The sequence below is a fragment of the Schistocerca gregaria genome, chromosome 2, assembly GCF_023897955.1.
Source record: "Schistocerca gregaria isolate iqSchGreg1 chromosome 2, iqSchGreg1.2, whole genome shotgun sequence".
In the NCBI taxonomy this organism is placed as follows: domain Eukaryota; kingdom Metazoa; phylum Arthropoda; class Insecta; order Orthoptera; family Acrididae; genus Schistocerca; species Schistocerca gregaria.
In genome coordinates, this window is record NC_064921.1 from 658,564,772 (window position 1) to 658,589,220 (window position 24,449).

At 41.8% G+C, this 24,449-nt stretch overlaps 1 protein-coding gene across 1 annotated transcript in view; it reads right to left on the reverse strand.

Annotated features, from left to right (window-relative positions):
- Nucleotides 1-947: 947 nt before the first annotated feature.
- Nucleotides 948-24,449, reverse strand: part of LOC126334704 (uncharacterized) — a 50,853-nt gene continuing 27,351 nt past the window's right edge. The window contains exons 4-5 of the mRNA XM_049997210.1: nucleotides 13,724-13,978; nucleotides 948-1,286 (exon numbers count right to left, since the gene is read on the reverse strand). Coding sequence (XP_049853167.1) covers nucleotides 1,138-1,286; nucleotides 13,724-13,978 — 404 coding nt within the window. The 3' untranslated portion in view covers nucleotides 948-1,137. The remainder of the gene's footprint in view (nucleotides 1,287-13,723; nucleotides 13,979-24,449) is intronic.

The following is a 24,449-nucleotide window of genomic DNA, read 5'->3' on the forward strand; positions in this document are numbered from 1 at the left end:
TGTTTCCATCTGGTCCTCTCAAGTATAAGCTGGGTGGGGCATAGCTTCTAAGGTTTCGCTTGAAAGTTTGGTAAAGGTTTCTACTGTCATTCTTCTTGAAATCTTCTTTTAATTTAGCCAATTGATTCTGAGTGTACTGACGTTTAACGTGCTTGATGGTTTTGGCAGTTATCCGGTGCAGTTCTACGAACTTCTCCTTATTTGTTTCGGACTTCTGCGAGCTCAATCTTAGCCAAGCTGCTTGTGTCTTTGCGATCGCTTGATCGCGGGTACTTTAATTTATTGTTATTGTTTCCTTACATGTACTTGCAAATAAAATAACTTAGATTTCTGTTAAGGGCATTTATCTCCTACGTATTAGGGAACAATTATTATACACATGTCAAGTATGCTTGAAAAGGCTCGAATACTATAAGCCACAAAATTAATCGACTCATCATAGACACGCTGGGCTCCAACCGGGTATGAGACCAATGCATGTTGAGTTTCTAGATGGTTTTCAGACATTAATATTCACTAATAACGTCAGTGTTAGAGATCATTTGCACCAAACGTATCTGAATAATACATTGTCATTGTGTGTTTTCTATAATTATAATGCTGAGTGTTACTGAAGAAAACGTTCACTACAGCTAGCCACTGCTTTCAACAGAACATAATGATTTGAGAACGAGCTATTTATCTTAAAGGAAGCCGTTCGGAGTTAACTGCCGCAGGTGTCTTCAAAGGTAACACACAATACATCCCAGCACTGTGGCTTCAAATCGTTATCCCAAATAATAGACCATTAAATCCGGATAGCGTTTGCGAATCAGCCAAGCTTGCCGTCCATCCGGACTGGCGTTTTGTTGGAAATACACTTCCTCTGAGATCATTATCAAAGAAAAGTACTACACAGGATACATACTCAAAGGAGGAAACTCTTCAAATAATGTAAGGAGAAAGAATCATTTCATAACTGTCTATTTATTTGCTGATTTATGTTCCATTGATCCTGAAATTACTATTTTATTCACTACATTTAAAAATACACACTGATTTAAGCAAACTGTTGGGTAATGGTTATCTCGAAAGCCCCATCACTGAGTCGAAACGTGTGTATAAGAGCATCCAGATGAGCGACGTACTCAACAGCTCTCAAGCGAAGCGCCTTTCGCACACGTAGCTGACCTTGGACTCGCAGGGCTCCGGGTACATCATGAAGCTACGATCAGCAACGTAGCAGACGTCGAAATCCGGCGAGGGTGGCTGCACCATCAAAGTGCTGTCGACATCCACTGGAGAGCCTGCAGACAGAGGAACTAACACAGTCACATTTGACACCAGCTGATATCAATTTAATTTCTACATCCACACTCTTGGCTACTACATGATGTTTCAGAAGCTTTCCGAAAAACTTTGAGGGAAGGTAGGTCATATATAGATATTCTGTTAAGGGAGACATTTCATCTAACAGATCGTTTATTAGCTACTTACATGAGATGTCCATAATCCTCTAATCATGATTAACAACAATGCATACAAACTGTATTGCATGCCATGAGACTAAGACGAAAGTACAATAATAATAACGGTTAGGATCATCTGATTTCGATGCCGGATGACACACATTTCATTCCTGGTTCCTCCTCGAATTTTTCTGTGGGAGGGAATTCTGGAACGAGGTTCACTCAGCCTCGTGTGATCAAATATGAAAGTACTTGAATAATGAAGCAGCGGTATCATCAGGATTCATCAGGATTCATAACGACGTGAGGGATTGGCTATATGCTGATCACATTCCCCACCATAATAGATCGCTCCTCATAGTGCCTTTAATACTGCAGTCGGCTGGTCGAAAGAGGCCTATGGCCTAATCCGTGAGTGATTTTTACTTCGCGAAGGTCATGTTCGAATAAATTTATAACTTATTTAATGGTGAACTGCAGTTTGTTCTGCGATTTCTCTTTCTGTACTACACATTGCTTCTTTCTATTTAAAAGCGCAGGTCACCAAAATCTTGGTGCAAAGTTGCGACACTGGCCGCAAATGGAGAAATGCACTGACGGAAGAAACTTTTACAAAATACTGATTCTGATGGCCCGAGTCCTTGGAACGAGCACCTCTTTCTGGTTCTGCTGTACTTTTCATCAAAGGGAAGTGGTTGAAGGACAATGGAACCAAAAGTAGGTGACAATGTATTGGACATCCACACCTCTTCACAGAACATGACAGTCGACGGTTTGCCCATTCCGTGTAGAAGAATGCACGCGACCTGACGTTCTCTAGAGCATATTGGAGATCGATATGGAGGTCTGGAGATCATCGGATTCCACGGGTCGACGGCTGCCCCTGACGTCACAGCCGCCAACCGACGCCAGTACTCTGCTGCTGACGAGGTACTAACTACTCCGCCCTCCTGGCTGAGACGCGGCGCTTCGAATGATAATGCTGTATTTCTGCCTAATAGATGTATTATTGTCAGTGATGTTTTCTTGGCGCTGTTGAACGTAATTAGGATCTCACCATCGCATCCCTCCCAACTCTCTCCTGACGACCTTAGGAGTCTGGTACCAGACCTCTACAAATGTATGATTGGCCCCCTTATGGACTGCTTTCATGTGCTGATTGGTTTGGGAAGATGTCATAGGACCGTAGTATACTCTCCACAGGCACCGTGACCAACTGCTGAAAGTGACCCTTGGCATCTTGGATACTGGCATTGGGGCAGAGATTATGATATATGTAAAACATATGCTATTGGAGACATATTTTGGGAGTATATCAACATTTCGCTCACAGTTCACAGAGACACGTGACATTTGTAGTCCTGTTTAAAAATGGCCCCACGTTTCTGTCGGCTAACATGTACCACATGATGTCGTAGAACGTTAGTTACATATCGTATTGCCGACAGAGTTTCCTCAAACACTACCTGTCGCGACTTTAAGACATACGGGACGGCTTTCCTCACCACGATGATACGATTAATCCCACTATGCCCCTCCAAAACAGCGGAAGAATAATGTTCCCCGAGGTCGCTTATATACTCTCTGACAGTGGTCATTCGGGCAAATGTTGAACGGCAATTAATCGCTGAACACGATGTGATGTAATTCATCAGCATTCAGTATTTTCGGTCACAGCTTACTCTAAACACAGATTTCTGTGTTTGCGTGTGGGGCACCAGTTCCCCAGCCTGGCTGCTGGTAGTCACCAGCTGATGGTGCAGGATAACACAGTTTTTCTCAGTTGGCTGGCGCATATGTGAAGAAGTCACAATGTGGTTGGTTCACAATACGTCGAACCTCCTATGTAGTGGTCAGATGTGGTCGCCTACAACCTTAACGACCAATACGCCTGACCCCATATTCTCGTCCAGATCACTATCACTTCTGAATACGCCGCAAGTCTGGATACAGCATAATTCAAGCAGTCAGTCGAGGTTCATACTTACACATGCTGATAACGCCGCCTAGCACGAGAATGCATCATCGTGATCAGTGATTTGACGATAATCACACCTCTTTTATATCCTAGCAGGACTGGTAACAACAGCAAACACGAACAACACTAAAACACTCTGGCAATCGTTCTACCTCCAATGGATAATTTTAACTCCGGTCATCGATGAAGTGCACGTGTAGTATATGAAAGTCTTTTTTCATACGCTGAGATGACAAAAGTCTTGGAACAGTGATGTGCACATATGCAGATGGCCTAGTATCACATACACAAAGTAGAAAACTGCAATGCATTGTCAGAGCTGTCATTTGTACTTAGGTGATTCATTTGAAAGGTCACTGACGTCATTATGTCCACACGACAGGAATCAGCAGACTCTGAACACGGACGACTGGGGTATTCCGTTTCGGAAATCGTTAGGGAATTCAATATTGCGAGATCTACAGTGCCGAAAGTTTGCCGAGAATGCCAAGTCTCAAGCATTACCGTTCACCGTGGAGAACGCAGTGGCCGTATTTACAGTTAACATCCAAGGGATGCAGTAACGTCCCACAATGATATTTGTTATGATGCCGCACCTAAAGTTTTACGCTTCACGCTCGTTGTTGGTCGTTGTTGTTGTTGTACCAGACGAAGCCAGTCGACCAGTAGTGCATGTTACGTAAATTTACATAACCGAGGTTCGTAAACGTTGCTTTGTCGGTACAGAGGACACATTGGGAAAACGTAGTGTTGTCTGACAAGCAATATGGAAAAAGAAATGATCTGCCGATAGACTACATATTTCCTGCTAGTTTTGCAGTGCAGACAATAAACAGTCGAAAGGTTTGATACAACGACGAAACCTAGCATGAGCGTGTTTACAGCGCAATAACCCATTACGGCTGATTTGTCTTTGACTCTTTTGCGAAGAGTTTCAGCCTAACATTAACAAGATTATATTACTCCACTCGTCTTTTCAATCGCTTTCGGATACCATTAAATAAAATACATAATTTTGATTAAAAATTGTTCTTTCTCGAATATCTTGTTCGATACGAGAGTTCACACACTTGATGACCTAACAAAATACATTGTACATGCCTCGTACATTACCATCGTTTGCCGAAAGCCACATTTCGATATTTAGAAGCGTTCACGAAGTGAAAGGGGTATTCCGTCTTATGTGATAAAAAAAAAATACTTGTCATCAAATTGTACATTCTTGTGCTGCCTGTATGCTAAGCAATGAGATGGTACCGATACTTTCTATAGTTTCTATAGTTTAAACTAGAAAATTTCAAGACGTGAATGGTACAATTAAATTCAAGGAATATGTGAATCTATACGTGTAGGTCGTATTTTAAAGCACTCTTCGAAGAGACGAAACTTTTCGATGCTCCCAACGTGAGTTTAAGGCCATTTTCTAATTCGAAATTGTCGAAAATTTTAAATTTTTATTGCATTTTGGAAGGCTATATATGCTTAGAATGCTGAGGCGACAACGTTTTTTAACATAGGCCTTACAAAAGTTTCTGCAGCCCATTGTTGGTAGCCGTGTGGCGGCCGCCGTGGGGCGCTCTCACCTAGAGACGCCCGGCTCATGAAGGAATTTGTAGAGCCGTGATGCACGTTCACAAAATTATTTATACTGTATTATGTATCTAAAAATATTCACCGAAAAATCTGACGAACAACTTGTGCAGGCTGCCGAACGCAACAAATCCAGTTAAGCAGATCGGCTTTTCTCGCCAAGCAGAACGAAGGAATTTCGCTCTAGGAACAGTTCTACATACGGTCCTGGTATTGCGGTCTAAACTTAAGTAATTAAAACACTTTTTTGTCAAAATTTGGTGAAAATATAATTGTAGTCCACCATATTGGTTTAGACCTTTTGAGATTTGAAAATGTACTTCACATTTGTGTTCAGCGACTTAAAAATGTATATAATAAAACATAGTTTTTATTCAAACAGAACTAATAATATACATAAAAGTTTTCCATAAACAGGTTTTTCTCGAGAAAGGATGTGTGTGCGTGCAGCATGAAATAAAAGCTGTTCAGCCTATTAACTTCTGTCTTTGACCCTTGAAAAAAACATTTTTCTTGGGAGCTTATACTTATAATTTATGAAATTTGTTAATATTAACTATTTTTTGTACAGCCCTAAAGAGCGAACAAAAACCACACAAAAATGAAGTTAACACCATACCGTTAAATTAAGGGTTATTTCACTGACTGATGTTATCCATTTTTTTACTTCAGATAACTGCTGAGGGACTACACTACACGCAGTATGCGTACTTCAAACTCGCAGGTCCTTGATGAAACCATAATTACGGGCAACATGTTGTTCTATTTTATTGAAAATGTAAAATCACATTACAATCAATCATAATTCCCGAATGGATCCTTTGTACGTCTCTTCATTGTCTCAAAAAATTTACAACTTTCCCTTTTTTGCTCATTTGAATGAGAACTTGGCCTTAATGTAATACTCGAAGAGTCAGGCAGTCTCCTAAATCGACATTAGGATTTTCAAGTTGTCAGGAAATGAATTTGTATTTCCATATTTGTACCTCATATGTGTCTAATAAATTCATCTCGTTTCTAAATTAACCCATTTTATTTAACACTTAACAGGTAACTATAGACGTAACCACCAACAAGTATTTACAGAGTGAAGTTTGATGGTTATTTAAAACGCTCTGCTGTTGTCTCAGCCAATCGTCAGCATCTAATTTTCAATGCTGTAGATGAATGAATACATAATTTCCTCCCAACGAATACTATTTGGCATCCTCACCGTATACTCCATGATTAATCTGTAACTCACATCAGTGTTGGTCGAAACACCTATCCACTGTTCTCTTCCATTCCACTCTCCAAAACGATGCGGGAAAAACGAACTCTTAAATTTTTGAGTACGAGCTCTGATTTCTATTGTTTCATTACAATGATGATTTCTTCCTATGCAGGTGGATGTCAACAAAGTAAGCTGCAGTGTTGTGACTCGTACTGTGAATCGTGGAGCGACATATAAACATTCATAAGGAGCATTTTCCACTTTGTTAAAGCCGAATCATTTCACCAGGCTATACTCCCGTAAGTTTTGTGAACATTTTATGCGCCGAGGTAAACTGAGTGTTCACATTTTCCACTTTCCTTACACAGTTTTCTCGGCTATACCAAAAAATTTCCAATTTACAATAATACTATCCTTGATTAAGAACGTCTTAAAAATCACTACACTTTATTACGGCAAGCAAATGGTTATACTTGCGCTCAGTGCTTAGCTCGTTCACACTCGACGCATTGATCCCTGTTCATACAAGGTATTTCACATGTGTTTCTCTGTAACTGACAAAATAGTAAATGAACGGAATTTTTACCTGGATAGGTAAACATTAGAAAGGTCTCACGTTCTACGCAGTTATGAACGTTGTTTACGTTGTTACTTTCAAGAGCGTTACGGCGACGACACGTAGAACTTTTTGTTTTCTACCACATATCTGATGCATTTAAACCAGATGTGAAAAATGAAGTTAAATTTCTGTCACTTTTATCTTGTGAGCTAGAAACGTTCAAAGTTTTGAGGGCAAACATGCTAAACAAATCTGGATGTTTTCATATGGATTTTAATTTTAGTGAGGTGTTGAAACGAGTGCGCCTGTTGCTAAATGCGCACTTCAGTGATACTTCTAAACGACCTGTGGACGAGGCGTGAAGTTGCTGTTGTCACGCAGCAATAAGCTTCGTCTCTGCGGTATTTGTGACATAAACACGATTTTTGGAATACGCCACAAAAAAGAATCGACAGATGTGAAATCGGATGAACGTGCGTGCCACTCCTGAGGAGCATGGTGTCCTGATAATCCTACAGGATATCCGTTGTTCTGTTCCCAACATCATTAAACAAATGGCATGGGTGACCATTATCCACATACAGCCTCTAACGTCTGAACGTAACTTCCAGAGAGAGAACCTAAACGGTAGATGGTAAAAGGTCGATTCACCACACCTCTCAGAATGTCTGATCGACGGTTTCATCTGCAAGAATTCCACACCTCATATTAAGGGGCAACCTCTTTTAACGATTTACATTCCATATCCATCCTTGATATTTTGTGGACCAGTAATGTGTATTATTACTGTCCACTTCACCATATTTTGTGAACGTGGATTCATCAGAGAACATAAAAAGTTCAGAGTGAAATTATTCGTAGCCTACTCACAGAAAATAAATGCCAGATTGGAATTGTTCCCACTCAGCTCCTGCGTCAGTGCCAAGGTAGTACCGGGGACCCTTATGACGGTGTACTATTCACCACTCGAATTAAGGATGACTTCAGAAACTTTTCTTGAGCTTACATTAAGATCATGGTCAATTTCGACTAAAATTAACTCTTTGATAACCACGCTTCTTGCTGATCTACGTCTATTACCGTTACGGCATCTGAAAGTAATTGTTTCCCGAAATAGTTTTTCCGCACTTGAGAACGTAATGGCTCCTGGAACTTTTGCACAAGGATGACTACGGTATACGCCGTGACTACTTCACTGGCATCGAGTAGACATTCACCGACCATCGGCAAAATGTGGCCGTATTCGCTAGGTGAATACGCTTTGTTGAGTGTCTATATCCGTGTCACAGCGAATCTAATTTGTTTGTGCACTCCGAGAAGATTTCTATGCGACAGTACGAGGGTTCTTTCCCCAATCTAACCGAACCTGTCTAGGAACAGAGCATCCACCTACCACGGACCAGAGGAAAACACCCCTACCTAAACTCCCTAAAGTAAACTCGTATGGCTCGATTGGCTGGAAGTCCATCAAGAGGGATTTTCAGTCACCTATTACAACGTTCTTTCAACTGGACGCCAGTTCAACGTCTTTATCATATTCCAGTAACCCTACTGGGGGAAGGACACCTATAGTTTCATGTGAAACCGGAACTACGTATATTTCCTGACATACGTTCACAGCTTTAAAGGATAAAAATTAACGTTAAGGCAGAACGAAAAATTTCAATGTCATACCGGGGGTCCATGCCGCGATCTTATGGTCTCCAGACTCGCACGTGAAACGAACAACCCCAAATGGAACACCCTGTATATTGATTCCTCGATCATTTGCCTCCTCACACACTTATCCAGAGCATAGCACACATCGAGGCTAATATATATTTTCAATGCACTGCAAGATGCGCTCGAACATTTACGTTAAAATGTGTTTTTCTTTGGTTGAGCAGGTAGTGAAAGGTGGCCAACAGTGATATATGTGTGGTACGCGGGAACTGACAACAGGCTGCTCCAGTTAAGTAGGGAGGCATATTTAATAGTTCTAGTAGAGAATTAGTGACTATTACTTCTGCTCGCGAGAAACGTTTGTCGATGAGAATAGCAATTGCAGGCTGTCAAACAGAAACCTTCTAACACCTTGTCTGATCTCGGTGAATATGGAGTGGAGATAGTGTGACTGTGTCTGTTAGGAAACCCACTGTCCTTTGCCTCACCTTATTGCATAATAATGTGAGTTACCTCAGTCCACTACATATTTAATACTCGTATGATATACTGCAAGTTAGGTAGCAGGAATAGAATTACGATGCTCCTATTAATTTTTACGTACTATGACCAACTGGCATTTTAAGGAGGATGTGTTCTACATCGAAAATTAATCTTTTGTGAGTGTTTTACCGCCCCTCAGAGTACGTCGGTTATATCTGGAAACACCCTGCGTCATTCATCATACCTGTGAAGTTCTAAGAGATGCATTTGTAAACCCAACCAACTGTTTATCATGTAGTTAATCACTGAAATAAGGTCAGAGACAAATTTTGTATTCCCGACATATTGTCTTTTGGATTACCAATCGACAAAAACGGGAAAAAAGATTTTGTTTAGTCTGATCTTTTATTTTAATCAAATAGCTATTCGTTTTGCTACCAAATTCCATAACCACGCCATGCCCTGGCGAGTAGCAGTCAAAATCGGCTACCCTACCTCTCAAGTAGTCACAGTAGCCAAGTCGCTTACCCATGTAAGCCTGGCGTTATGTTATCAAATGGTACTCTTTTGGGTACACAATTTTGACGAATAAGCACCAGGGGCTGGCCATAGAACCGTGTTTGCTAGACTAAATAGCGGTGCGAGAATATATAAGCTCACAGGCTTCCGTGGCCTTTGTCACTGATGGTAAAACCTAAGGCAAGTCATTTCTTTTCCAACTACTTCAACGCTCGACGTTTCGATCCCTCTGCTGGGATATTCTTCAGGATTTTCCTGGTGTTTCTGGATGGCTGCTGTCCAAAGACAGTTTCTCAGGATGATTTTGCAGATGAGTTGCTGGGTAAAAGCTCCAGGCTGCTTTCGATGTGCCGTCATGAATCGGCAAGTGCTGACAGCAAACACAGAGAATGAATGTGATATATTATTGTTGTTGTGCAGCCTCAATTTTTTTCTGATAGTCTCTTAAGTTCCTCTCTTGACGTGTCTGGCTACTTATTTTCGTAATAGTATGTAATCACAAAGACAGAAGCCTGTAGCCGTAATCTCTATTGAAATTGTACTCATTCTTCGATAGTTCAACTGCCTCAGACTTTCCTTCTGTAAATATTACTTTCTCTGCGTGGCACTCGTATGTTCTCCAAATGCATAAACTGGCCATACCCCTCTCGGTGCTCTGTTACTGCTTATTTGACATTTTGTGCCGTTCGTGCTCTTTAATGCGTTGCTTTCCGTCCCTCAAGTTTCGTTTTTATGTAGGAGGGCTGTTCGGATAGTAAGATTCGATCAATCACGAAATGGGAACCACTCTGAAAACGCGATGAAGCTTTGCATATATGAGCTGTACGGTGTGCCTAGTACGCCCGTCGATCGCGTCACGCCGCTCTTTTCAGTTCGGAGCCCACAGTTAACACGTAAAGATGCCTAGAAAATAGTGTCTCCTGCCAAGTGTGACTGCCTTTGCGCAATTTCGCCTGATTTTACGCAACCTACACAGGGTAACTGCAATGCAGTTCCTTTTGCATGACAATTCTCGGCCGCACACTTCAGGGGCAATGACGACGCTCTTGCGGCGTTTTCGATTGAAAGTGTTTAATAACCTAGCATACAGCCTGATCTTGGCTTCCTCTGAGTTTCGTCTCCATTCACATGGACTGCTGGTTATGAAGACAACATTTTGGCACATACAACACCCTACATGTCGGCTTAGAGAATTGGTAGAAAGCACCTATGTTCTGTGACGGTATATTTGGAAAGTTGGTACAATGCTACGATAAATATCTCTGCCGGAGCAGCGACTGTATGTATTAGCTGGAAGGTGTATCTAACTGTTCAAATAAAACATTTTTCATTTTGCCTGTGGTTTCCATTTCGCGACGCATCGAACCTTACTTTTTAAATAGCCTTGGCACATTGTCACAGCCAGACGTCAGTTTATATGCCCAAGCAGTGTGAAGGCAGTCAGGCACGTCCTGTGCAAGTCAGAAGTATTTTTCAAGCACTTACAAAATTTGACGTTGTTATGGCACGGAAATACGTAAAAAATAATGTTCTAGCTGCTCTATGTTAGTCTTGATAGTGATATAGTCGAAAGTCGTTATTAATGACATGAGTAGATTTATCATTGATTTTATTGGCATTTATATTGACACAGGGCTACAGTAACGTTATTTTTAACTTATCAATTTGCCGTAGTATAGTATCAAATTTGGTAAATAAGTAAATAAGATAAATGAACATACAAAATCAAGTAAAACGAAACAATTAAGTAATGGACTGAATGTGTTCAGCTAACTTTCATTCGGCAGGGTCCAGCCGTCCAAGGATACCAGTCGAAACGTGAAGCAAATAGCACAGTTCGTAAAGTTGTGTACTGAAAACGTTTGTACAGAAAACTGACGCGGCCTGAGAATATTTTACATTACACGTACGGTAGGGCGAAAAAAAGTGTTGAAACAACGTATTACCATTCCTAATACGACATAGGCAACCTGTTGGCATCAAAGCAACTTCCAGTTTTCTCTGAATGGGCAAATAAAGGCCCTTTATGGTTTTCAAAGGAATATTACACCATTCCTTCTGCAAAATAGTCGGAATTGCAGGCGAGACCACAATGTGACAATTCATCCTCGTGCTCACAAAACCAGAACTGGACTATGCGAGCTGTGTGCACTGGAAACTCGTCGTCTTGGAACGCAGCATCACCACTGGGGACTAAACAGTGTCCCATGGGACAGATCTCATCTGCTTAAGTTGTCGCATAATCCTCGATATTAAGGCTACCTTGCAGAGTAATCGCGTGGAACATAGCATACCACAATACGGCTGCTCAAATCATCACTGAATTCCCACCATGTGTCACTCTTTTACACGTAATCTCAGCCAGAATATGGAAACAGTGTGCAAAGAAGACTTATTAGATCAAATGGCTTTCACAATTGCTCCGACCGAGCGAGGTGGCGCAGTGGCTAGCACACTGGACTCGCATTCGGGAGGACGAGGGTTCAATGCCGCGTCCGGCCATCCAGATTTAGGTTTTTCGTGATTTCCCTAAATCGCTCCAGGCAAATGCCGGGATGGTTCCTTTGAAAGGGCACGGCCGACTTCCTTCCCCTTCCTTCCCTAACCCGATGAGACTGATGACCCCGCTGTCTGGTCTCCTCCCCCAAAACCAACTAACCAACCAACAACAATTGCTCCAGATTCGAGATTTTATGGCCTCGGCACGACGTTTTCCTGTTACGGACATTTTGCTATTTCATCGCTGATAGGTGGTTTTGGAATTCCAGCTCTGCTTGCAACTTTTGGGTTGTTTTGTTGCTGACAACGGTAGCGAGTAGGACATTCAGTTGTGCAGTGACCTGCAGCTATCGTCCTCTTGTTTTTCGTCGTAATCTTCTCCAATAAGAGCTTGTCACAGTCAGTCAGTAAACACTTGCGACCACCTAGTGAATTAATGGATGATACTTTTGTCGCTTTCTCTGCATGCGTTATAAATCTTCGACAGGATGCCTTTTGAGGTGTCAAACATTTCTACTGCCACTGTTACGGAACTACTTTGTACACTAACATGAATAATTTGGCCACGTTCGAATTCACTTAGCTGTGATACACAGAACGTTGTTCTGAACCCGACTGACACTTGCAGCATAATGAGAACATTGCACAAGTGGTGCAGCTCGAGGTCAAATTAAAAACAGTATCGTGCACGCTTGGCTAGCATCTGCATCTAGGGATGTTCAAGAATGCACTTATCGCAGTGTTTCCTTATTTTTGTCCAACCCCTGTATATTACTTGAAGTATAACCTTTCTGAATACCGATGTAAAAGGCAATAGCCTGACAGACGGACTGATCCGTCATCGCCCAGGCCAACACATCAGAACAGAAACTTGAAATTTGGAGAAGGGATGGATATTATATGGCCGAGCGGTTCTAGGCGCTTCAGTTCGGAACCGCGCTGCTGCTACGGTCGCAGGTTCGAATCCGGCCTCGGGCATGGATGTGTGTGATGTACTTAGGTTAGTTAGGTTTAAGTAGTTCTAAGTCTGGGAGACTGATGACCTGAGATGTTAATTCCCATAGTGCTTAGAGCTATTTGAACCATTTGAATCTTACCCTGTGAGCGTCGTTTAAGATGGAGTTCTTCGTAATTCTAACCCTAAGAGGGTGAAATAGAGGATGAAGCATTGTTTTGGAAAAAGTCGCAATTAATTTTGAAGCTAGAGCCACGAAAATTTGTATTTGGTTTCTCGTTCAGCGTTTTTGGAATTCCCTCACTAAGTAGTTAGATAATGGGTGAAAGTTCTTTTTAAAACAAATACGTACTAAAGAACTACTAATGGATTTTTAGCGATACATCTCTGGAAATTGATATTTAACTTCTCGTTTAGAAATTAGAGAAAAGGAAATGAGTTTCAGTGTTTCTGGGAAGTCTGCCTTTAACGGAGTGCAATAGGAGAAGAAAATTTTTAAGAAAACATTTCTTTACATTAAAAAATTTAAAGCTAGTGTCTCACTTTTTGGTTTGATGCAAGGAAATTTTTGTTAGGGGATGAAAATTGCCATGGAAATAGTCAGAAGTACATTCCGAAAAGACGATGTTTACATGACCTTAATTAGCTTGAAAAGCTGAGACATTGTAGGAATTTGTGAACAACATAAAAGATTGACTAAATAAAAACAAAATTTCTGCAGGCCATTACTGACTACGCGCGTGTAGGAACGGGCGGCAAGCTAGTCGTTACAGTGAGAGAAGTGCGGAGCATAGAACTGAAAGTGAAGGAAGGTCACCGTATTGGTCGATGAGAGATCCCTTGTGGTTTCGAATCCCGATGTAGGCCCTCGACCGGTGGTCGAGAGAGCCGGTGAGAGCGGCGAGGTCCTCCATGGTGTTGACGACCGCCAGGTGGGAGCGCCGGCGGCTGCAGAGGCGCGCTGCTTCCTGCCACGACGCCGTCTCGTTGCCGCTGCCCCCTAAGGCGGAGTCGTGTCGGGCCGGTATTCTGAACATGGGGAACTCGTCTCGCGGCGCCGGGTCTCCCGGACCTACGGAAACAAATTACAACTCAACTTGGGAAACAACAAGGCAAGCACGACGATGACACATTCGTGCTCCTGTGCCTGCCGCTACGTTGCAACCGAATTTGATTATATATGCCAATGATATTCTGATCTACCTTCACTCACGGGCGTCTTAGGAGCGTCGGAATCCAAACCGCAGACTTATCATTCATCGCAAAATGAGCAGGAATTTCTCACAATCCACGGGCTAAACCCATTTTGAAATGACATTGGCGAGCTTCAACGAAAACACTGGTTATAACGATAGCTACGGAAGCTAACTTGGTCTGGTGTCATTGCTGCTGTTCACTGCAAAATATTCCTTTGTCTACTGCTCTTCACTGGTTTTGGTACTGACCTACAATGAAGACAGAAGCGAACCATTGCAAGAAAGTGCCAAAATAGAACCTTCACGACAAAACTGAGACGTTTTAATTACGCTTCCCAATGTTGAAAAAAGTTGAGATGCATAAATTATGCACAAAATCTAATAATAACAGCAGAGTAGAAATTTTTATAATAAAAGAGACGGTTGTACATGGCACGGCGGGGTATATAAATTCCGTGTAAATAAATGACGTTGAAAAAGGTACTTCTTATTACGATAGGCTGTAGTTGTTATAAACCGATCTAATATAAACTTCATCTGGGCAACGACCTTATCAAACAGGGAGGGGAAGCGAACAGAGGTTCACAGCACTCTCTCGCCTTTGGGATGGGAAACTGTCCCTAAAGGCGGAAGAATCAAGAAAGGTCAACGGCCTGAGGATGCAGAAGGCAATAGAAGCCAATGCATTATAGACACATAACGTGTGTCCACATGTGGCCTGTAATTGAAAAGTGTCATGATGATCTCTTAATTTGCAAAAGACCCCGGAATAGCCCCCCATTCGGATCTCCGGAAGGGGAAAGTAATCATGAGAAAGATATTGTATAGTCAACGAAAGGATAACGTCCTGCGAGTCGGGGTTTGGAATGTTAGAATATTCAACGTGGTACGGGAGCTAGAAAATGCAAAGGCTCAACCTAGATATACTAAAGATCAGTGCAGGGAAATGGAAAGACGACAAGGATTTCTGGTCAGCTGATTATAGAATAATATAAACAGAGGCAGAAATTGGTATAATGGGAGTAGAATTCTTCATGAATAGTAAGGTACTGATGACCAGTTGAATCATAGGGTTGTTCTTATCAGAATCGACAGCAAACCAACACTGACAACGACAGTTCAGGTAAACATGTCGACGTCGCAAGCTGAAGAAGAAGAGATAGAGAAAAACGTATACGAGGATACTGAAAAGGTAACACATGAAGTAAAGGCCGATGATAGTCTTGCAGTCATGGTGGACTGGAATACAGATGTAGGGCAAGGAGCAGAAGAAAAGTTTACGGGAGAATATGGGCTTGAGAAAAAGGATGAGATAGGAGAAAAATAAATGAGTTCTTTAATAAATTTGAGCTTTTACCTGCGAATACTCTGTTCATGAATCACAAGAGAAGGAGGTAATACTTGGAAAAGACCGGGTGATACGGGAAGATTTCAGTTAGATGAGATCGTGGTCGGACAAAGATCCCAAAATCAGATATTGGGTTGTAAACCGTACCCAGGAGCGGATATAGTAGCAGACCAATTTTAGTAGTGATGAAGAGTAGGCTGAACATGAAGAAGTTAGTCAGCAAGAATCAATACGGCAAACAAGTAGAATGCGGAAGCACTAGCAAATGATGAGATACGCCTGAAGTTCTCTAAGGCTATAGAAATAACATTAAGGAATAGCTCAGCAGGCAGTACAGTTGAAGAGATCTGGAAATCCCTAAAAAGGCAATCATAGAAGTTCCAAATAAGAAAGTAGGTACAAAGATGGTAAATTCGAGGCAGCCATGGGAAACACAAGAAATACTTCAGGCGATCGATGAAAGAAGGCAGCACAAATATGTTCAAGGAAATTCAGGAACGTAGAAGTACTAGTTACTGAGGGATGAAATAAATAGGAAGTGCAGAGCAGCTAAGGCGATATGGCTGCATGAAAAATGTGTAGAAATAGAAAAAGTAATGATTGTCGGAAGGACAGTCTCAACATACAGGAAAGTCAAAACAACCTTCGGTGAAATTAAAAACAAGGGTGACAACATTAAGAGCGCAACGGGAATTCCATAGTTACATGCAGCGGAGCGAGTGGATAGGTAGAAAGAATACACTGAAGGCCTCTATGAGTGGGAAGGTTTATCTGATGTGATAGAAGAACAGATAGGAGACTATTTAGAAGAGATAGGGGATCCTGTATTAGAATGAGAATTTAACAGAGCTTTAGAGGTCTTAAGATCAAATAAGACAGAAGGGATGGATAACATTGCATCAGAATTTCTAAAACCAATGGCAGAAGTGGCAACAAATTGACTATTCACGGTGGCGTGTAGAATTTATGAGTCTGGCTACATACCACCTGACTTTCGGAAAAGTCTCATCCACACACTTCCGAAGATTGCAATAGCTGACAAGTGCAAGAATTATTGCACAATCACCTTATCATCTCACGTATCCACGTTGCTGACAAGAATGGTATTCAGAAGAATGGAACAGAACATTGAATATGTGTTAGATGATGATCATTTTGAGTTTAGTAAAGTTAAAGGCACCAGAGAGGCAATTATGACGTTGCGGTTGATAATAGAAGCAAGACCAAAGAAAAATCAAGACAGGTTCACATTCGTTGTCGTCCTGGAAAAAGCGTTCGACAATGTAAAATGTTGAAAGATGTTTGAAATTCTAAGAAAAATAGGCGCAAGTTGTAGGAAGAGACGGGTAATATACAATATTTACAAGAGCTAAGACGGAATAATAAGAGTGGACCACCAAGATCGAAGAGCTCGGATTAAAACGGATGTAAGAAAGGGATGTAGTCTTTCGCCCTTACTGTTCAATCGGAACATCGAAGAAGCAATGATGGAAATAAAAGAAAGGTTTAAGAATGGAGTGAAAATTTAAGGCTAAAGGATATAATTGATGATTCGCTGATGACATTGCTATTCTGAGTGACAGTGAATCTAATGAGTACAGAATATGGATTGAGAATAAAGCGAAGAACAACGAAAGTAATGGGATATAACAGAAACGAGAACAGTGGGAAACTTACCAGCATTGATAGTCACGAAGTAGATAAAGTTAAGTGATTCTCCTACGTAGGCATCAAAATAACCAGTGACGGACGGAGGGAAGAGGACATCAAAAGCAGAATAGCACTGCCAAAATGGGCATTCCTGACCAAAATATTTCCACTAATGTCAAACATTGGCTTAATTTGATAAAGATATTTCAGAGAATGTACGTCTGGAGCACGGCACTGTTTGGTAGTGAAACATGGACTGTGAAAACCGGAACAGAAGAGGATCGATGCATTTGCGATGTGGTGCTACAGACGAATGTTGAAAATTATGTGGACTGATAAGGTAAGGCATGAGGAGGACATCTATTAAGAAATCAGGGAATCACTTCCATGCTACAAGAGGAACCTGTAGAAGGCAAAAAACTGTAGAGGAAGGCAGAGCCTAGAATACATCCAGCAAATAATTGAGGACGTAGGTTGCAAGTGTTACTCTGAGGTTGGCACAGGAGAGGAATTCGGTTGGGCCACATCAAACCAATCAGACGACTGATGACTACAAAAAAATGTGTGCCAACCTTCTGAGACAATAGAAATTAGCGGTAAAGCTTTCTTTTCTGTAATGCTTAGTCTGATTTTCGCCTACAAACTATGCAGTTCGTCTTCTATCTTCCTAAATTTATTAATAACGTAATAACGTAGTACATATTTCCGTGAGTTAAGTTTGAGCTAAGAAAGTTAGTTATCCTGTAGATTCCTCTTTACATCAGTTACCAAAAATTCCACGTACATAAGATATTTGCCAAAATATTATTTACCCTCTTTTTTACGAAAATTATTTATTCAATAAATAGAAAATTATTGTCATTTTTCAAAATCATACATAACTTTTCGTAAATACATTGAAATGCTTAGCAAAGCTAAATACACACTGCGTTATACAATTGGCATAACTAAAAATTTCAAATGTTATATTTCATAATTGTTTGAAACAGTTTCTGTAACCAACTTTGCCATTACGTTTTGTAAACTTCAAGTGATGTAGCTTTCTTTAAATCATTTGCTCTTTAGCAACAGGAAAGCAATACAAATATTAATTTGAACCGTAATATTCAGTAGAAGATCATTTTATAATATACAGAAATAAAATTCTCATTAATTTAGTCGGTTTACAGTTGTGGTGGAGTCGACAACTAGCATATAAATTATGTGCCATGCGCGTGTTCTTTGAACAATTCAGAAGCTGACATCATGTATGTGTGAACGAACAACGTTCCTTGTCTTGATATCGTGCTCTGTAATTTGTGATTGTCATGAGGGAGCTGTTCTTACAGATAAGCTCTCTTTAGTAGTGAAAGAGTTTTCGCTGTGAAATTATGGTGTTCTAACATGAAACAGAAATGTGATATAAATAATCGTACACCGTCATTGTGAAAAAAGCTTCTTTTCTTTGCTATGACAAATAATTTCTCAGGATCTCTGTTTCATTCAGAGACAAGGAAAATATGAGATTCAAATACTGAGCTATTACATACATGTGTACAAAATATTACGGAAGCTACAATTCTTTTGTCAACTTTACCTAATAGCATCCTTTCCTATAGCATTAAACATGTGTCATTGTCAGTGCTACAAGATTAACAGCTGCAACAGTGACAATTTCGTAAAAGAAGAAGGAGTAGGTGACATATAGTATGGACCAAAACAAGAAAATATTTTCAACATACACAGATCTTAAAAAGTGTACCTTATCAGCTATGAGCACTTGTTCATCCTTGCTACATAATGAAAACACATTTATCTGTTTAGAGGTGCTCAATATGGTGTCAATGTTTTCGTCTGACATATTAGGGAATCGCGCACTCTCTGCAAACACTAGATTGATCACGGATGCGTTAGCAAGCTCCGATGACCCGTTCCTGTATTGTTGGTACCTTGCTCGCACCAAAGACTTCAAATGTCCCCACAGCCAAAAAACCAAGGGATTAAGGTCGGAGGGACGAAATGAGCAATGTACGGGATCTCCTCGACCCATCCACTGTCAATTAAATATCTAAGTGAGGTGTCCACGACCATTTAGAAAAAAAAAATGCGCTGGTGGTCCATCAGGCATGAACGGCATTTCCAGGCATCATTGTAAATGTGCCTCCTCTGGCAGGGACTACTCGCTTAATAGCAACTGGCGATTCCTTGCACCAGTAAACCTGGTTGGTAGCATGTAAGGTCCTATTTATTGCTCTTAGGGTATGCATTTTAGAGTACAAGTTTAATCACCATTAAAAAAAAATTACCTTGTTTCGGTCGAAACTACCCCCTCTAGAAGTATGGATTATTTATTTTAACACTATGCATATTTCAGAAATTTGCACTCGCGGTTTAGGACTACCGTCTTTATGCGATAATCGAAACATTCTCGCTGCCGGGTTAGAATTCAAATGTGTTTAAATTTTGAATAAAAATCACCAGTAATGGCCACTGTTGACTTCCGGTATAAATTGTCATCCTCGTTCTGCCAGTGGCCTTGTCGAAGAGGGCGAAAGAGCGGACACTCAGGGCACTCATATGTCCTTGAGGTGGTGGGGAAAAGTTCCTAAAAGGTGGAAGAACCAGAAATGGTCAACGACATGGGAGTGCAGAAGGCAATGGAAAATAGTGCGTTAAAGAGACGATGTCTATGTACAGTACATGTTTCCTGTAATTGAGCAACGTGTAATGACAGTCTCTCCACTGGCAAGAGATTCCGGAGTAGTCCCTCATTCGGATCTCCAGAAGGGGATTACCAGGGTTAGGTGACCATGAGAGAAAGACTGAATGAGCAACGAAAGGTTAACTTTTTCTGAATTAGGACGTGGAATGTCAGAAGTCTGAACGTGGTAGGGAAGCTAGAAAATCTGAAAAGGGAAACACTAGGGTTCAATCAATATGCAGTGGACATCAATGAAGTGAAATGGAAAGAAGCAAAGATTTCTGGTCGAATGAGTGCAATATCAACGACAGAAAAAAATGGTGTACAGCTAGTAGGTTTCGTTATGAATAGGAAGGGAGGACAGAGTGAGTTACTCTGTACAGTTAAGTGATAGAGTTCTTCTCATTAGAATGACAGCAACGCAATGCCGACAGTAATCGTTAAGGCATACATGCCAGCGTCGCAAGCAGAGGATGAAGAGATAGAGAAAGCATGTGGGGATATTGAAGGGATAATTCGGTACGTGAAGGGAAATAAAAATATAATAGGGATGGGGGACTGACATACGGTTTTAAGAATAGGAGTAGAAGAAAGGGTTATGGGAGAATATGGACTTGGTTAGTAATAGTGAATACTCTGTTCAGTGGTTACAAGAGGAGGCCAGAGGATACAGGTTGAGGCAGAAATTCAGAAATCATATATTGGATTGTAAGGATAGATATAAACTAAGATCACAGTTTAGTAGTGATGAACAGACTTGTTAGGAGGAACTAGTGTGCAAGGAAGTAGGATACGCAAATACTGAAGAATGAATATATAATGAATAGTTCAGTAGGCAGCTGAGCTGGAGAAGAACGGCCATCTCCAAAAATAGCAGTCGCAGAAGTTGGAAAGGAAACTAGAGGTGCAAGGAAGGTAACGGCGAAGAACCAATGGGTGACAGAAGAAATTCTTCAGAGATCGATGAAAGAATGAACTACAAAATATTGAGGAATACACAAATACAAGTAACTTGTGAACGAAATAAACATGAAATGCAGGAAGCTAAGGCAAAATGGCTGCACGAAAATGCGAAGCAATCAAAAAGAAATGATTGTCGGAAGGACTGACTCAGCATGTAGCAAAATTCAAAACAGCCTGCGGTGAAATTAAAAACAAGGTTGGTAACATTAAGAGTGCAATGAGAATCACACTGTTAAATGCAGGAGAGAGGTAAGATAGACGGCAAAATTACACTGAAGGCCATTCCGACAAGGAAAACTTGTCTGATGACGCAACAGAAGAAACAGGAGTCATCAGGGAAGTGTCACCTAAACGACTATTCACGTTAATGTGTGGAATGTATGAGACTGGTGACACCATCAGACTTTCGGAAAAACATCATCCACAAGTGCTACAAGTGCTAGAAGAATCGCTTAATCATTTAAAAGCTCATGCATTCAAGTTGTACACAGAAGAATGGAAAAGACAATTGATTTTAGATGACGATCAGTTTGGCTTTCAGAAAGTGAAAATCGCACAAAGAGGCAGTTATGACATTGCGTTTGATAATGGAAGCAACACTGAAGAAAAATCAAGAAACGCCCCTTGGATTTGTTGATAAGGAAAAATCGATCGACAGTGCAAGATGGTGTAAGATGTTCGAAATTCTGAGAAAAATATGGATGAGCTATAGGAAAAGACAGGTACTATACAGTATATACACAGACCAAGATAGAACAATAAAATCAGAAGGCCGAGAACGAAGCGCTCGGATTAAAAAGAATGGAAGGCAGAGGTGAGATCTTTAGCCGCTACTGTTCAGTCTATACATCGGAGAAGAAGTGACGGAAATAGAAGAATGTTTCAGAAATGGGATTAAAATTGAGGCAGAAAGAATATCAATGATAAGATTCGCGGACGACGTTGCTATCCGTAGTGAAGGTGAAGAAGAGTAACAGGATGTGATGTATGGAATGTCTAGTGAGTACAGAATGTGGAATGGTAGCAAATGGAAGAAATACAAAAGCAATGAGAGGTAGCAGAAATGAGAACTGTAAGAACCTTAACATCAGGATTCAGAATCGCTAAGTAGACAAAGTTAAGGAATTCTGTTACGCTACTTAGGAAAATAACCCATGATGGAAGGAGAAACGGTGTCATAGGAAGCAGACTAGAACTGGCAAAAAGAGCATTTCTGGCAAATAGAAGTTTACTAGTATCTAAGTCTTAATGTGAGGAAGGAATTTCTGAGACGTACTGCATTGTATGGTAGTGAGAGATGGACTGTGGGAAAATCGGATCACAAGGGAATCGGAGTCCTTGAGATGCGGTGCATAGAATAAATCTGAAAATTAGGTAGACTGATAAGATAAGGAAAGAGAAGGTTCCCCAAAGAATAGGCGAGAAAATACAGAATATATGGAAAATACTGACGAGATTAAGCGACAGGAAGGTAGGATATCTGTTAAGATATCAGGGAATAACTTCCATTGTGCTAAAGGGAGCTGTGGTGGGTAAAAACTGTAAAGATAGACAGAAATAGGAATACATCCATTAAATAAAGTAACTGAGGAGGTAGGCTGCAAATGTTACTCTGAGATGAAGAGTTTGGCAGTTCGTGGCTGGCCGTATCAAACCAGTCAGATGTCTGATGACTCATATATTTCTGAGTGGCGAAGGAAAATTCATTTTTCTAGATTCACAAGTCAGATACTGACAGCAAAATATTCCGTACCTGTCGCTCAAGAGCATACATTCATTGGACCACGGACTGTAGCATTCTCACAAATATCCTTGGGTGGTGTAAAAATGTTTAGAAGGCTTCTTTGACACAGATAGAGCATTAGGGATTTCTGCCACATTAAGCAAGTGAACTACGTGGCCCCGCAGTGTATTGTATGCTCTGTTCAAAAGTACTTTAATACTGACAGCTACGATGGAAGTAGTGGTGTGATACCCACGATGAAGACATGTAGACAAAGCAACCACCGACATTTACCAAACCGTGCCCGTTACCAGTACAGCACTTACCACTTTCTCTGAGCTCAAGACAGCTTCTTATTTTTTACGATCGTTCCCTACGCCCCGGAAATTAGTTAGTTTTTTCTTACTGTTTCGGAAGTTGTTATATTTCGAGACACAAAGGAATTAATAACATTTAGCTACTAGTGGGCATTGAATTACATAATTGGGGATAGTTGGAAATTTATGTTGGACCCGGATTCGAACCCAACCGGGTTTCCTGCTTACTATACAGATGCCCTGACGACTAAGCCATTCCGACGTAGTGATCGTCGTGACTGCACAGACTACCCTACCACGCCTCCCGTCGTATGTAGACTCTCAACTTACCCACACACTACTGACGTAATGCTCTTGCTCATTACCCTCATAGCTCGTAGCGTTTCGCCGATTACCGTAACAGTTCGAGTGTGGTGTGCATCTGCACCGAAGGGGTCAGTGGCCAGGCTCGGCTGATGTAAATTAACGCCCACTACCAGCTAAATGTCATTAACTCCTTTGTGTCTTGATTCATAATGGCTGCAGAATCCAAATGGTGTCTGTTATTTCGGAGATGTCCGGAAGAACAGGTGCCACGTATATTGATATACACTCCTGTAAATGGAAAAAAGAACACATTGACACCGGTGTGTCAGACCCACCATACTTGCTCCCGACACTGCGAGAGGGCTGTACAAGCAATGATCACACGCACGGCACAGCGGACACACCAGGAACCGCGGTGTTGGCCGTCGAATGGCGCTAGCTGCGCAGCATTTGTGCACCGCCGCCGTCAGTGTCAGCCAGTTTGCCGTGGCATACGGAGCTCCATCGCAGTCTTTAACACTGGTAGCATGCCGCGACAGCGTGGACGTGAACCGTATGTGCAGTTGACGGACTTTGAGCGAGGGCGTATAATGGGCATGTGGGAGGCCGGGTGGACGTACCGCCGAATTGCTCAACACGTGGGGCGTGAGGTCTCCACAGTACATCGATGTTGTCGCCAGTGGTCGGCGGAAGGTGCACGTGCCCATCGACCTGGGACCGGACCGCAGCGACGCACGGATGCACGCCAAGACCGTAGGATCCTACGCAGTGCCGTAGGGGACCGCACCGCCACTTCCCAGCAAATTAGGGACACTGTTGCTCCTGGGGTATCGGCGAGGACCATTCGCAACCGTCTCCATGAAGCTGGGCTACTGTCCCGCACACCGTTAGGCCGTCTTCCGCTCACGCGCCAACATCGTGCAGCCCGCCTCCAGTGGTGTCGCGACAGGCGTGAATGGAGGGACGAATGGAGGAGACGTGTCGTCTTCAGCGATGAGAGTCGCTTCTGCCTTGGTGCCAATAATGGTCGTATGCGTGTTTCGCGCCGTGCAGGTGAGCGTCACAATCAGGACTGCATACGACCGAGGCACACAGGGCCAATACCCGGCATCATGGTGTGGGGAGCGATCTCCTATACTGGCCGTACACCTCTGGTGATCGTCGGTGGGACACTGAATAGTGCACGGTACATCCAAACCGTCATCGAACCCATCGTTCTACCATTCCTAGACCGGCAAGGGAACTTTCTGTTCCAACAGGACAATGCACGTCCGCATGTAACCCGTGCCACCCAACGTGCTCTGGAAGGTGTAAGTCAACTACCCTGGCCAGCAAGATCTCCGGATCTGTCCCCCATTGA